Raw genomic sequence first — 15,221 nt, 5'->3', positions numbered from 1 at the left:
TAATTTTTATGAACCACCCAGAGAAATGTAATAATAAAAAAATGCAAGTCCAAGTCTATGAAAAGCCTCAAAGTACTTTTCATGGCACAGTTCTTAGATATCTAAAGCGTCCATGTGCACAAAGCGTCCATGTGCAGAGTGCTTTCAAAGTCCCAAGCAGAAATGGAATGCAAAGCAGAAGGGAGGCCAGGTGTTGCATCAAGAGATGAAACCTAGCCAAACTTTTTCAGCTTTGCACCAGCATTTAAAACCTATTCAAAGCCACTTGACCGACAGGTCCTCTGACCTGTAAGCCATTCCCATGTGCCAAGAGGGCGGGATGGTACAACCCACTTTGATGATGCAGTGCAACCTCCTTCAAAGCAGCTGCCTTGAGAAATCTGGAGTCTCTTTCTGTCTCTGGCACAAGAGAGTGTGAAACAGGCTTCCAGTGATGACATGTCAACACTTGGCGTGGCATCCTTGGATCCCAGAGACTAACGAAAGGATTCCCCCCTGCCCCACATTCCCTTTTAACCAGGAACAGTGCCAGACTTCTTCCTCTGCCTGCCCACAGCGATCCACCAGCTGGGCCAGGCCATCAGCTGTCAAGCAAGTCTGTCCAATAGAGCTGTCCATGATTCATTATTCTTAAATGACAGCAGCACATTCAAGCAAGCTGATCTCTTCTGACAGTGGGAATCCAATTAACCTGAATTACTATCTTGATTGTGGCCCAATTAATGTCAGCTGCCAAGTGTCAGACGTGAAAGCCCAGCTAATATCATTGTTTAATTAATTCACAGCACTGGGGAGCTGCATAGGGGATACCCCAGTGCCTTCATCTTTGCAGATTTTATTACTTGTGGTGTTTTTTTTCCCCCTCAACAAATTTTACTTCCTCTATGGAAGAGTATTTGCTAGGGCTATTTGAAACTTGAAACGAATGAGTAAGCGTTGCATAATAGTAAAATCAATCAAGCGATAAAACAAATGAATAAATACATAAACCAAATCACACCTGGTGTCATAGTCCCATAGCATACCTCAATTTTTGGAATTTAACCATTGGCAGGGTGACCATATGGAAAGGAGGACCGGGCTCCTGTATCTTTAATAGTTGTATAGAAAAGGGAATTTCAGCAGGTGTCATCTGTATGCACGCAGCACCTGGTGTGAGTGACCAGATACAAAAGAGCCTGGAACGCTCTTCCAGAACATTTGAGAACTACAAGTTCAATCGCAGCTTTTAAAGCTCAGCTAAAAACTTTTCTTTTTCCTAAAGCTTTTAAAACTTGATGTTGTTCGGACTTTATACTGTTAGTTTTACCCTACCCTGTGCCTGTTTGCATTCTCTTCCCCTCCTTATTGTTCTACTATGATTTTATTAGATTGTAAGCCTATGCGGCAGGGTCTTGCTATTTACTGTTTTACTCTGTACAGCACCATGTACATTGATGGTGCTATATAAATAAATTAATAATAATAATAATAATAATAATAATAATAATAATAATAATAATAATAAAAGAGGGCAGGACTCCTGCAGCTTTTACTCTTACGATGAAGAGCGAATGTCACCAGGTGCTGCATGCATACAACTGACGCTTGCTGAAATTCCCTTTTCCCACAACTGTGAAAAATACAGGAGCCCTGCCCTCCTTTCCATGTGATCACCTTACCATTGGCCATATCCCGCCAGCCAAAAATAACAATGACATCCTTTCTGAAGACCATCGTCATTGCTGAAACTCTTGTTGTAGTTTGTAACAGTTAAAGATGCAATCCTATGCATGTTTAGACAGTGGAGTGGGGGATCCTACAAATTCCAGCATCCTGGGAGTTGTAGGACTTTTTTTCTGTCAAAACAGGCATTTTTTAGTCCAAGTCCAGGACACCAAGTGCTGTTCGTATAGAACAAAAGAAGTGGGGGAAGGTGTTTGAAGCCCTAGGGCGGCTGAATGCAGTGATGCTCCCAAGCCTTGGGAGAAAGAAGCTATACAGCATCAGAGCAATGGTGCACCTGGGTAATTTCAGTCTACTTTCTATATGTTCCTATGTACAGTTCCTACGTACAGTTCAAATAAGCACAGAACAAGCTACTTCACATCGGTTCAATTCAAAGCACCTTCTGATCTCTTGCATATTGAGCTGCACTTTCCTGGCCTTCACCCACACACAAAGGTCCACAAACATTGTTCACAAGCCCGTTGCTACTTATCTGCAAAAGCAGAAGCCCCGTTTTGCTCTTTAAGCAGGGAAAAAATATCTTTGTTTGTAGCAAAGAGATCATATATTATTAATATTCTCATCATTATTATTATCTCTTACCCACCTCTCCATTTTGATCGAGGCGGGGAACAACAGTAAATATAAAATACGTAAAACTGAATTAAGAACATAATTTGTTGTTGTTTATTCGTTCAGTCGCTTCCGACTCTTCGTGACTTCATGGACCAGCCCACGCCAGAGATTTCTGTCGGCTGTCGCCACCCCTAACTCCCCCAAAGTCAAGTCTGTCACCTCCAGAATATCATCCATCCATCTTGCCCTTGGTCGGCCCCTCTTCCTTTTGCCTTCCACTTTCCCTAGCATCTGCCTCTTCTCCAGGGCATCCTGTCTTCTCATTATGTGGCCAAAGTACTTCAGTTTTGCCTTTAACACCATTCCTTCAAGTGAGCAGTCTGGCTTTATTTCCTGGAGTATGGACTGGTTTGATCTTCTTGCAGTCCACGGCACTCTCAGAATTTTCCTCCAACAGCACAGTTCAAAAGCATCTATCTTCCTTCGCTCAGCCTTCCTTATGGTCCAGCTCTCGCAGCCATAGGTTACTACGGGGAATACCATTGCTTTAACTATGCGGACCTTTGTTGTCAGTGTGGTGTCTCTGCTCTTAACTATTTTATCAAGATTTGTCATTGCTCTCCTCCCAAGAAGTCAACGTCTTCTGATTTCCTGGCTGCAGTCAGCGTCTGCGGTAATCTTTGCGCCCAGAAGTACAAAGTCTGTCACTGCCTCCACGTTTTCTCCCTCTATTTGCCAGTTATCAATCATTGTTAAAACATTCTAAAAACATCCTAAAATTCCCCTGGATAGCCTGCCAGAAGAGATCTGTCTTGATAGCTTTCTTGAATGCTAATAGACTGTCAAGTTGACGAGTCTCCTCCGGCGGGCCATTCCACAGTCTGGGAGCAGCAGAAGAGAAGGTCCGCTGGGTAATACTTGTCAGCCTACCTTTGACTGACTGAAGTAGATTCTTCCCAGAGGACTTGAGCGTGCGGGGCAGATTGCACGAGAGAAGGTGATCCCGCAGGTAGCCTGGACCCAAACCATGTAGGGCTTTAAAGGTGCTAACCAGCACTTTATACTTCGCCCGGAAACTAATTGGCAGCCAGCTGGTTCATTCTACAGGAGCAAGTTCTGCCATTTTGGGTGACAGTCTCAACTCTGCATGTAGGGAATGAATCATGTGACTGCCTTGAAGAAGAAGTCTCATTGGATGCAAGGGAAAGAAACTGGTGAGCACAAGAGGTACATGCATCAGCTCTGAGTTTATTACTTCATGTATCCTGAAACCAAAATGTTGGTTTTCTCTGGTTTGCGAAACAACGACCACAGTGCAAGTGTGGCTCCATTCCCACATTATTGTTCCTCTGTCTTAGTTCAATTACATGATTGAGAAGATTATAAGACTGGTCCCAGAAACTGGATTGGTGTTCCGCTCAGAGGCTTACTGGAGGTGACAACTTCATATCTCTTTCTTCTTGCAACTACGACAGCTACTTACATATAAATCTTGAGTTCCATGTGAGAAATCTTATGTAGGTATCACATGCATCCCGTTGGGTTGTCACATCCCTCATACTTACCATATTAATATTTTTATATATTTTTATTTTATTTTAGATCATCGTTTAGTGCTAGCTTCTTTATGTCATTAAAGCTTCTCTTTAGCTGTAATCCGCTTATTTTGGTAAGCACTTTGGGTCGGCTTGTCCTCATTTTTTTTCTTCTTCTTCAAGTAAGTGGATAACTGAAGTATCTTGTTGAGATGAAAGAGGAAAAGTTTCCTCTTCAACTAATTCACAGGCTCAAAACTTAATTGCCTGTATCCCGAGATCACCCTGAGGCATGTTGAAACTAGAAAAGAAAATGATTTAACTTGAGGCTCACATAAACAATCAGTTAATTCTTGTGTGTTACAGGCTGGTCTAACAAGTCCAATTGGTTTCAATTAGGGCTGTGCACGGACACACACACCCCCCCGAACCGCTTCGTGGCCCGATCCGGAACTTTCGGATCGGGCCCAAACCACTTTGGGTCAATCCGACCATCCCCCGCTCTGCTCCGTGGAGCGAGATCCAGAGGGGCGGATCGAGATTCCCCCCTTCCCTACTTACTTGCCTTTGCAGCGGACGGCGGAGGCAGGTAAGTGGGGAAGGGGGGACAAAATGGGGGGCAAATAAGCCTCCCTCCCCCCTCCCCCCTTACCTGGCTCCGCCACCGTCATCACACAGACTGCAGCAGCGGAGCCAGGTAAGCCCCCCCCCCTTACCTGCCTCCATCGTGGTCTGGCGCAGGCTTCAACTGAGGCCCAGGCCTCAGTTGAAGCCTGCGCCAGACCACGATGGACACAGGTAAGCCCCCCTGCCTTCTTACCTGGCTCTGCCGCCATCGTCACATGGACTGCAGTGGCGGTGGTGCCAGGTGACCCCCCTCCCCCCCACTTACCTACGTTCAGAGCTCCAGATGGAGGTGAACCGCTTCGCCTCGATCCGCAGCTCCCCTGACCCAATTCGGATCCGCCTTTGGAGGAGGTGGGTCAAGTCGCTCCGCTCGGGATTCATGATCCAAATCGGAGCGGAGCACAGCCCTAGTTTCAATGGTCTACTTTAAGTAGGATTCATATTTGATACAACCCACAGATTGCTGGGTCTCTATTGGAAACTGAATTGCCACATTAAATGGACCTTAATCAGCATCAGTTCTTCTCCCATGAGTATTCTTTTAGGATACAGTAAAGGACATAAAGGGCATCACTACACTTTAGCATCTGGGCCCATTAGGGATGTTCAATAATTTCATTTCAGTTTGCAAATTATCATAACTTGCCTTGGTGAAAACCAGGAACAGAAGTACAATTTTGGAGAAAATGCTTCCGGATTCCAGAGCTTGTGGCCATGTTTGGAAAATGTGTGTGTGTGTGTGTGTTTTAAAAAGTCACACTTTAAAATGCACCTAGGGATGGGCAAAATGTGCATTGTTCGAGATTGCCAGGATTCTCCGTTCTTCTTGGGCCAGATTCCTGTTTGTAATTGCTGCTCACTTTACGCAAATGGGAAAATTGCACCAATCGAGCAGTGATCGGACGCGAGATTTGTGCAAACTTCCCCGAGTTTGCACAGCTGTCTCAAAATGTGCAAAAACTTTCTTATTTGTGCAAATTTCCTGCATAGGCTAAAGCGGGGAAGATTCCGTCTACCGAGGAAATTTGTTGAAAATGTTATCTAATGGCGTAGCCAGCAAAATTGAACTTTTCTGTCCAACCCCCATGGTAATCGGGGCCTTAAAGGCCCTCTTACTCAATGGCCCTATAAACAGTGCCTTTAAGGGCCCCATCAGCAGTGGCGGGGGAGAAAAATGTGATTTCCCCAAGGCTGGGGAAGTTGTGTGTTTTTCCCCTCCACACTAATGGTGGTGGCCACCATTAGAGTAGAGAGGGGGGAAACCATGTGATTTCCCCAGTCTTGGGGAACAATGGAGGCTCCGGAAATTATGTATTTCCTCGTTGCATAAATGGGGCCTTTACAGCTGCCGTTGACACAACAGAGAAATAACTAATTTCTAGAGCCTCTATTGTGTGCAGCACTGGAGACTTTGGATCAGGGAGGATGGCTGCTGGATGCTTGTTGGGCTGTGCAGGGACTCGAAGCATGGACCCACAAACACGCTACATCCGTTGAGCTAGTTCCAGAGGGGCAGGCACAGGGAAGTCCGTCGGACTCCTGGACTCTGTCAGGAACCTGTGACATCCCTATAATCCTGTATAATATTGCTAGGATTCAATCATTTTTGTTTGTCTCTTCTGCCAAGACTTTTGTTCATGCATTAGTTATTTCTCGGTTGGACTACTGCAACCTTCTTCTCACTGGCCTTCCTTCTTCTCACATCAGTCCGTTGGTTTCTGTTCACCACTTGCTGCTAAGATCATGTTCTTGGCTCGCCGCTCTGACCATGTTACTCCACTTCTGAAATCTCTTCATTGGCTTCCAATTCACTTCAGAATCCAATATAAACTTCTCCTGTTGACCTACAAAGCTTTTCACGGTCTAGCTCCTTCCTATCTCTCCTCTCTCATCTCACACTATTGCCCCGCTCGTGCTCTTCGCTCCTCTGACGCCATGTTTCTCGCCTGCCCAAGGGTCTCTACTTCCCTTGCTCGGCTTCGTCCATTTTCTTCAGACCCCAAAAACTGAAATGGGCTCACTACCGATGTTGCAGGCTTCCAATATGAAATATGCTAATGTTTGTTAATCCATCCAAAACTCTGCCGGATTCCAGAGTTCACATCGAGCCTTTTGATCTATCTGAACGTCGTTTTAAAGAAGCCGGCTGCTTATTTGTGATTTAAATAAGTACCTCCCCATCAAAAATAAAGTAGTTAATCACATTATTGGCCTTTCCTAGCTCTGCCACCGAAGCAGTGATATTTAATCGCAAATTCATTGTTACATTTTAAGGAAGCTTTACCTTAAAGGTCGGCAGATTTGGACAACGCATTACAATTTGTACATCCTTTCAAAGGTCACCTTGTCCAGTTCTCTTTCAACACACCCCACTGTCTTGTCTCCTTTATCACAAATGATTGTGGACTACATGACCATCTCATAAAGCGCACGTGAAATGCACAGTGCAGTGCAGTTTAAATGTGAGATTTGGGGGGAGGGGGGGAACGGACCATAGGCAACACCTTGTTGTGACTTTTCTTCTTTCTTTTTCCAACTTTTGCCGGCAAGCAAACACAAACTGAGGCAGGGCGCTGAACCTATTAATGCCGCTGAACCTATGAATAGCATTTATTAGAGAGAGAAATTCACACAAGCCTTTAACTCGCCTACCGTAGGGATAATGGGAGCAAACGTTTCTAAGGAGGACTTCACACAGACGAAGTAAAAAGGTGGACGATTGAGAGATTCACACTTCTGTTACTTTGTGCTTCTGGGCGATGTTCAAAGGGGGAGGGGGATTTGCCCTTAGCCCACAAGTCAAGAGACGTGCTTTCCCAATGGCTCACCTGTGGAGCATCCAATTTCCCCCACATCTCTGAACATGCAAAGCAGTTCTTAGTTGGTACCAGCGGTGGGATATGACCTGTGCAACCCGGAATACATTACTTGCCGTCTAGTGCTAAGCCAGTACTGCCACCAGAGGACAATGCCTTTATTCTGGTTTCCTCTCTTTATCCGTTTCAGCGACGAGCTCGGAGGGTGAAGTGCTGCGTCATCTCTGCTGGCCTGGCGGTCCTGCTGGTCTTCATCATAATCATTGCGGTTTCCGTCAAGAAGTAACCCCACCCACCAGGTTTCCACAGGTAGGCTCTTCTCCTGGAACCTTCACTGCAGGATGGATGTAAAAGCAGAGAGCAATGGATGACTCTGCAAAGCTGTTGATGGTCAGAGCAGCAGAGCCTTCACTGGTTGATATGGAAGATGTGGCAGTGGGGAGGTCCAGAGACCTCTGAGAAGGGGGGATGAAACGTATTGCAACTGTACAGTCTGTCTTCACTCAATTAAGCAGATGGGAGGTTAGCTTCCACCTGGAGCTTCTAGCCCCTTTCCCTATGGTGACCCTATGGAAAGGAGGGCAGGGCTCCTGTAGCTTTAACAGTTGTATAGAAAAGGGAATTTCAGCAGGTGTCCTTCGCATGCATGCAGCACCTGGCGAAATTCCCTCTTCATCACAACAGTTAAAGCTGCAGGAGCCCTGCCCTCTTCTGCCTCTGGCTCCTGCAGCTTGAGCTGTTGTGATGACGAGGGAATTTCGCCAGGTGCTGCATGCATACAAATTCCCTTTTCAATACAACTGTTAAAGATACAGGAGCTCTGTCCTCCTTTTCATACGGTCACCCTGCCCTTCCCCTACTACTACGAGCCCTCTCCAAATATAGAGAAGGAAGCAAATAAAAACACATTCCAAGTTGAAAAGTCCTCCAGTGTCTGCACTGTATCATGGTACATTTAGCTTCTCCCCTCCCTTTGGCTGTAGTGTGAGGGTGGATAACTCTTTTTTTCCATGCAGGCCATATGCCAGTCAAGGGTGGGTCCAGAGCCAGAAGTGATTGGGGCCTCCCATTCTCTCTCTCTCTCTCTCTCTCTCTCTCTCTCTCTCTCTCTCTCTCTCTCTTCCTCTTCCTCCCCACTCAGTGAGTAGCCAGTGAAAGGAACGATCACTTTTCACAGAGGTCTCTATGGATCCCTTGCAGAAAGCATTCAAAATTAGGCCAAGGGTTGCCAACCCTGAGGTAGAGAATGAAGCACGGTTCCAAAGTAACCATTGAGCGCCATCACACAGGGGAAATCGTGTTTCCCTACTGTCGCTTCTCCGCCCGCGCTATTGTCCCTCATGACTTCCTCTTTCAAAAGAGGAAGTGAACAACGTGCATGTGGCCCATTCAGGGGGCCATTTTGATCCCTCTGCTTCTCCTGAACACAGCAGGAGAGAGCGGCAACTTCCGCCTTTAAAAATAAGTCAGACTTACTGGGGTGGGGGTTTTGTCGCGCAAAGAGGGGGAAGGCGCGTGGAACGCAGATGATATCGTGAGAGAGACCCACGGAAATCCGTGTGCCCGGCAACGAGCGTGCAAAAATACACTCATCTGATGACTAGTTTTCTTTATTGTAACAGCATATCAGTGGGGCTGGGATCTGACTCTCAGTGGAGCAACATCCAAGATTCCTCAAAGCTCCTCTGAATCCTGAAGCCCATGGAGCTGATGGCCTACGACTGCTCCCTGTTACTTAGTATTTGTTAGTTGTCTTCTATTTCTGGATGGTGCTTGCTACTGGCTGGTTTATGCTACTGACAGTGTCTATACTGATTTGGGTTTGGTCAGAAGGGTTTTGCCCAGCACCTCTGCGGGCCTTCAGCCGTTCTGATCAGAGGCATCACTAGAAACATGGAAGGGGCCTATAAGGCCATCGAGTCTAACCCCCTGATCAATGCAGGAATCCACCCTAAAGCATCCCTGACAGGTGGTTGTCCAGCTGCCTCTTGAAGGCCTCTAGTGTGGGAGAGCCCACCACCTCCCTAGGTAACTGGTTCCATTGGCGTACTGTTCTAACTGTCAGGAAGTTTTTCCTGATGTCCAGCCGGAATCAGACTTCCTTTCACTTCAGCCTTTTATTCCGTGTCCTGCACTCTGGGAGGATCGAGAAGAGATCCTGGCCCTCCTCTGTGTGACAACCTTTTAAGAGTTTGAAGAGTGCTCTCATGTCTCCCCTCAATCTTCTCTTCTCCAGGCTAAACATGCCCAGTTCTTTCAGTCTCTCTTCATAGGGCTTTGTTTCCAGACCCCTGATCATCCTGGTTGCCCTCCTCTGAACACGCTCCAGCTTGTCTGCATCCTTCTTGAATTGTGGAGCTCAGAACTGGACGCAATACTCTCGATGAGGCCTAACCATATTTGGAAGCTATACTTCTATTAATGCAGCCCAAAATAGCATTTGCCTTTCTTGCAGCCCTGTCGCACTGTTGGCTCATATTCAGCTTGTGATCTACACCAATTCCAAGATCCTTCTCGTTCGTAGTATTGTTGAGCCAAGTATCCCCCATCTTGTAACTGTGCATTTGGTTTCTATTTCCTAGGTGTAGAACTTTGCATTTATCCCTATTAAATTTCATTCTGTTGTTTTCAGCCCAGCACTCCAGCACTAGAGCCAAACCCCAAGGCATAGGTCCAAAGCCCTCTAGTTGGGAGGGCCCCCAAATATCCCCTGAGAGCTGAATGCCAGAGTGGCAGGCAGTGAAGATTCCTGCCTCCCTTTGCACCATTATAAATTACAGTATTTTTCTTTGCTAACTTAGATTAGCAGAGTGCTGATCAGATGCTGCCTTTTTTTGGGGGGGGCATAGCCAATCTGGGGGCTGGAGAGGTGAAAGCACGCTAAATCTATCAGACCCATCAAAGGCAGTGTCTGATTGGTTTAGTGCGCTGCACGGCACAACAAGAGGAGGAAACCAAAAATCAAACAAAATAGGATTGTGTTGGTCAGCATGGCAGCAATGGGAAGGCTGGCCAGGGATACACACACACCCCCGGGAATATCTTGCCCGCCCCCTTCAAACCTGTTAGCGCAACTGAGTCTGATATGGGTCTGGCCTCTTTCATCCAGGTCAAGGAACATGGAATTGGGCTTGAACCAATTGTCCACCGTGAAACAACCTCCTACGGAGTTTTCCCTTCCCTCGAAATAATTTGCCTGAAATATAGCTGAGCCGGCTGCCGGCGCTTTCGCTTCCAAAGGAGAAAATGCACCACTGATTCTTCAGCTCAGTGAGCACAGAGGAGCCAGCTGTGCCTTGTAGAGAGGGACCCTTGCTGCTTCTTTGCAAAGCCCCTTCTGGGAGTCTGTCATTACCTCCCCTGGAGCGGCTTTGAAGAGCAAGGAGAGTGATTTGGAGGAGCTGCTGGAGAAGTCCGGGCCCACCTCCCCTGTCCTCCAGGCAGGGAACGTGTCAAGTGTTGAGACTTGAATTGAAAATGGAGAGTGATGACACTCACTCTTCTTCTCCTGGGGAACTGACCCCAAGTTCGTGCACTTAGAATCATAGAATCATAGAATTAGGGTGACCAACTGTCAGGATTTCCCCGGATTTGTCCTGGTTTTTGTTCTTTCCATGGTGTCAGGGGGGATTTTCTATAATTTTCAATAATGTCCTGGAATGACACACCTTCCTCTTTAAGGCTGCCATTAGCATGGCAGGAGGGAATGACATGCTTTCTTGAGGCACATCATTCCCCCACCCCGAGCTCTAATTGAGGTCTTAAAGGGAAAAGTGGGTCATTCGTGGACATTATAGAAAAGGCCCCCATTGGAGTGGATGGTGGTGGTGCAGAATGAAATCCTTTCCCCTCCTCCACTCCAATCGGGTTCTTTAAGGTGGTGGGGGAATAACATACTTTCTGCAGGACTCAGAAAGCTGCTTCCCCACACACACACTAGGTGTCCTCTTTTTTGGTTTCCCAAATATGGTCACCCTAATAGAATCATAGAATAGCAGAGTTGGAAGGGGCCCACAAGGCCATCAAGTCCAACCCCCTGCTCAATGCAGGAATCCACCCTAAAGAATTCTTCTAGGTTCCTCTAGGGTTTTAGGATTTGTTATAGGTGAGTTTTATATTGCATTTTTAGTTGAGTTTTTTTTTACTGTAGAGTGATTGATTTTCATCTTTTGTTGGAATCCTAAGTATTTGTATGTTTCATTTTCTTCCATGTTATCTAGTATTTCGTTTATGTATTTTATACTTATTGTTGTTCACCGCCTCGATCAAAATGGAGAGGCGGGTAAGAAATAAATTTTTTATTATTATTATTATTATTATTATTATTATTATTATTATTAAGTGTTTCTGCTGTTTCTTCTTCTTTCCATTTTCCTCTTCCTATGTGTAGCATCTTGCATTTTCCTATCCCAAATTCCATTAGTAGTAGTAGTAGTAGTAGTAGTAATACCCCACCTTTTGCCCAATGCTGGGCTTCAAGGCGTCTTTACAAAAATAAAACATATACAATTAAATCGTAGAAATAGAAATATACAAAAGTTAAAAATATAATTAAATGCACTTCAATATTATCAACAACAATTTATTGCAGTCAATAGACCATTCCAACAAAAGTTACATACAGAGACACTGAGCGTACAGTTAGCTATTAAAAAGACAAGCAATCATAGAGGATCTAATAGAAATGGCCAAGTTAAAAAACTTGGCCACTTGCTCAGTGATTGATTTGTCTGTGTTCCGAAGTAATAGGAACATTAAGAATTCAGTTGGGTGACCAGGAAAAGTTTGTAAAATGGGGTTCGATATTAAAACATTTAAAATACAGCTAGCAATTTTAAAAGTCTTATTCATAGACAGATGTCCAGGCTATTTGCCAAAGGCCTGCCGGAAAACACAAAAGTTTTTGCCTGCCTCCAGAAGCACACCAAGGAGGGATCCATTCCAGCTTCCCCGGGAAGGGAGTTCCAGTTCGCACCTTTGGGGCCAAACCCAGACCCAAGATACAGACTGTGGTTGACGTTTGCACATTTGCAAACTAGCAGTGTGATTCATGGACCAACCCCCCCCCCCCAAAATACATTTGACAGTATACGTCCATTTGAAAAATGTGCATGGGAAAAAAAGGCAGACTTTTGAAAAATGGGCACTGATGCACTTCAATCAATGGGAGAAGAATGCATACATTTCAAAGTTGTGCACAATGGATGCGTTCTGTTTTTTGGGAGGGGAATATGCACAGAAATACATATGGATGTTCATAGAAAGCTCACAATCTGATACAGACTTAAGTCGGAACTAGCTGTGAGATGGAATTTGGAGAAATTTCAGCAAGTTCAGGTTTTTTTCAGATTTGCGGATCCAACATAGCAGCCCTGAAGCATTTAAGGCAGGAGTTTTTCCCATTAAGTCATGGAACTCACTACCACAAGATGTAGTGATGGCCACCAATTTCGATGGTTTTAAAAGGGGGTTGGATAAATTCCTGGAGGCAAAGGCTATCGATGGCTACTAGCCCTGATGGTTGTGTGCTATCTCCAGTATTCAAGGCAGTAAGCCTGTGTGCACCAGTTGCTGGGGAACATGGGTGGGAGGGTGCTGTTGCCCCATGTCCTCCTTTGTTGGTCCCTGGCCGATGGCTGCCTGGCCACTGTGTGAACAGAGTGCTGGACTAGATGGACCCTTGGTCTGATCCAGCATCAGGGCATTTCTTATGTCCTTAAGTTCTTATCTTTACATGAAGATGCCACATATTGAACATGGGACTTTTTGCATTCCAAGCATATGCTTTGCCACTGAACCACAGCCCTGTTCAAAATGCATTTTCAAAATGCATTTTAAAATACATGTTTTGACAGAGAAAATGTTTAAAAGATGTATTTAAATAAGTTTTTAATGCATTCTTGTGCCCATTTTTTATTTTTTTAAAAAATCAAAGTTTAATGTAAAAACAGCTAGAACAAACGTGTGGGTGAACACATGCAAACATGAAACTAATTGGAAATAGATGAATCAACCATCTCTAAAAGAAACCTAAGGACATGCAAATCCCCTCCTCCACTCCCCAACATGTATAATGCTATAATTAGGGTAAGAGCGATTATGTTATTGTTTTCCTTTTTGCGAAATTCCATCTATCATTGTCCTTAAAAAAACCCTTTGGATTAAAGGGAAATAACGTTTCCTTACCGTCACTTTGCTTCCTGTTTCTCCTCCGGATTTGAAATTGCTGAATTATTTGGGAGAAGGGCAGTGACCACATGGCCTGTACTTTAAAACTTCCCAGCTCACATATTAGAATGGGACAACTCCATCTAGTGGTTGTTTTATAGTGCAACTTCGACTGCACACGGCAGGAAGTATCGGGCTATTTCAGAAAAATCAGGTTTTCCAACATTTATTTTTAAGCGGAATAACAGAGGGAAGGAGCAGGAGGCATGCAGGAAGCTCACAACATTGTTGAATTGACCCACAAACTTCCGTGAGTGGCCAGTCACGAGCATGCTATAAATCACTCGTTTAAAGAAACCCTAAGGCTGATGCAACTTAAATCCATAATGAAACATCTGAACGTTATGCCCGGTGGTTAATATTTATATTCATTGGTTTCAAGTATAAAGAACTTTGTGTATCAGGACTTGAAAAAGACTCCTGCTTCAGACTCTGGACAGCCATTAAGGAAAGGACTAGAGATTTGTTGCCCGCTGCACCTCCTGCTTTGCCCACAGAAGAAACCTACTTCAATATCACCTTGAAGTGATCTCAGATAGCAGAGCTAGGAAAGACCTTCTCCCAAAAGATACTCTGCTGGAGGAGACAGTAGTGAACAAGATGAACCAAAGATCAGACCTAGTGTAGGGCAGTGAATTATCAGCTGCTGTGGTTGAACCGACGGGGCCCAAAGGATCCAGCAACTGCTTTATTTGTCACCCTCCTCACATGTTCAGAGTTTATTCCCTCCTTGAACAGGCATTGCCTACGGGCCAAATTTCAGCAGTCTTGTTCTCCAGCCGTTCAAAGCCCTTTGAGAGATCATAGAATCATAGAATCATAGAATAGCAGAGTTGGAAGGGACCTACAAGGCCATCGAGTCCAACCCCCTGCTCAATGCAGGAATCCACCCGAAAGCATCCCTGACAGATGCTTGTCCAGCTGCCTCTTGAAGGCCTCTAGGGTGGGAGAGCCCACAACCTCCCTAGGTAACTGATTCCATTGTTGTACTGCTCGAACAGTCAGGAAGTTTTTCCTGATGTCCAGCTGGAATCTGGCTTGCTGTAACTTGAGCCCGTTATTCCGTGTCCTGCACTCCGGGAGGATCGAGAAGAGATCCTGGCCCTCCTCTGTGGGACAACCTTTTAAGTATGTGAAGAGTGCTATCATGTTTCCCCTCAATCTTCTCTACTCCAGGCTAAACATGCCCAGTTCTTTCAGTCTCTCTTCATAGGGCTTTGTTTCCAGACCCCTGGTTGCCCTCCTCTGAACACACTCCAGCTTGTCTGCGTCCTTCTTGAATTGTGGAACCCAGAACTGGACGCAATACTCTAGATGAGGCCTAACCAGGGCCGAATACAGAGGAACTAGTACCTCACGTGATTTGGAAGCTATACTTCTATTAATGCAGCCCAAAATAGCATTTGCCTTTCTTGCAGCCATATCGCACTGTTGGCTCATATTCAGCTTGCGATCTACAACAATTTCAAGATCCTTCTCGTTTGTAGTATTGCTGAGCCAAGTATCCCCCATCTTGTAACTGTGCCTTTGGTTTCTATTCCCTAAATGTAGAACTTGTCATTTATCCCTATTAATTTTCATTCTGTTGTTTTCAGCCCAGCACTCCAGCCTATCAAGATCACTTTGAAGTTTGTTTCAAAGTGCTTCTCATACCAAAAGACAGAGCATCTTATTTCCAACATTTCAGTGCGTTCCGTGTTCTTGCGACATCTTTCTCCCCCCTCCCAACCCG

General features: G+C 45.3%; 1 protein-coding gene across 2 annotated transcripts in view; it reads left to right on the top strand.

Annotated features, from left to right (window-relative positions):
• The window catches only part of TSNARE1 (t-SNARE domain containing 1), a 504,015-nt gene that overhangs the window by 472,561 nt on the left and 16,233 nt on the right, over positions 1-15,221 (top strand). For both annotated transcript variants that reach the window (XM_063131213.1, XM_063131212.1), the window contains exon 12: positions 7,452-7,570. In XM_063131213.1, coding sequence (XP_062987283.1) covers positions 7,452-7,547 — 96 coding nt within the window. In that variant the 3' untranslated portion in view covers positions 7,548-7,570. The remainder of the gene's footprint in view (positions 1-7,451; positions 7,571-15,221) is intronic.

This window comes from Elgaria multicarinata, chromosome 7 (genome assembly GCF_023053635.1).
Source record: "Elgaria multicarinata webbii isolate HBS135686 ecotype San Diego chromosome 7, rElgMul1.1.pri, whole genome shotgun sequence".
NCBI lineage: Eukaryota > Metazoa > Chordata > Lepidosauria > Squamata > Anguidae > Elgaria > Elgaria multicarinata.
This window is presented reverse-complemented; position numbering and strand designations above follow the sequence as displayed.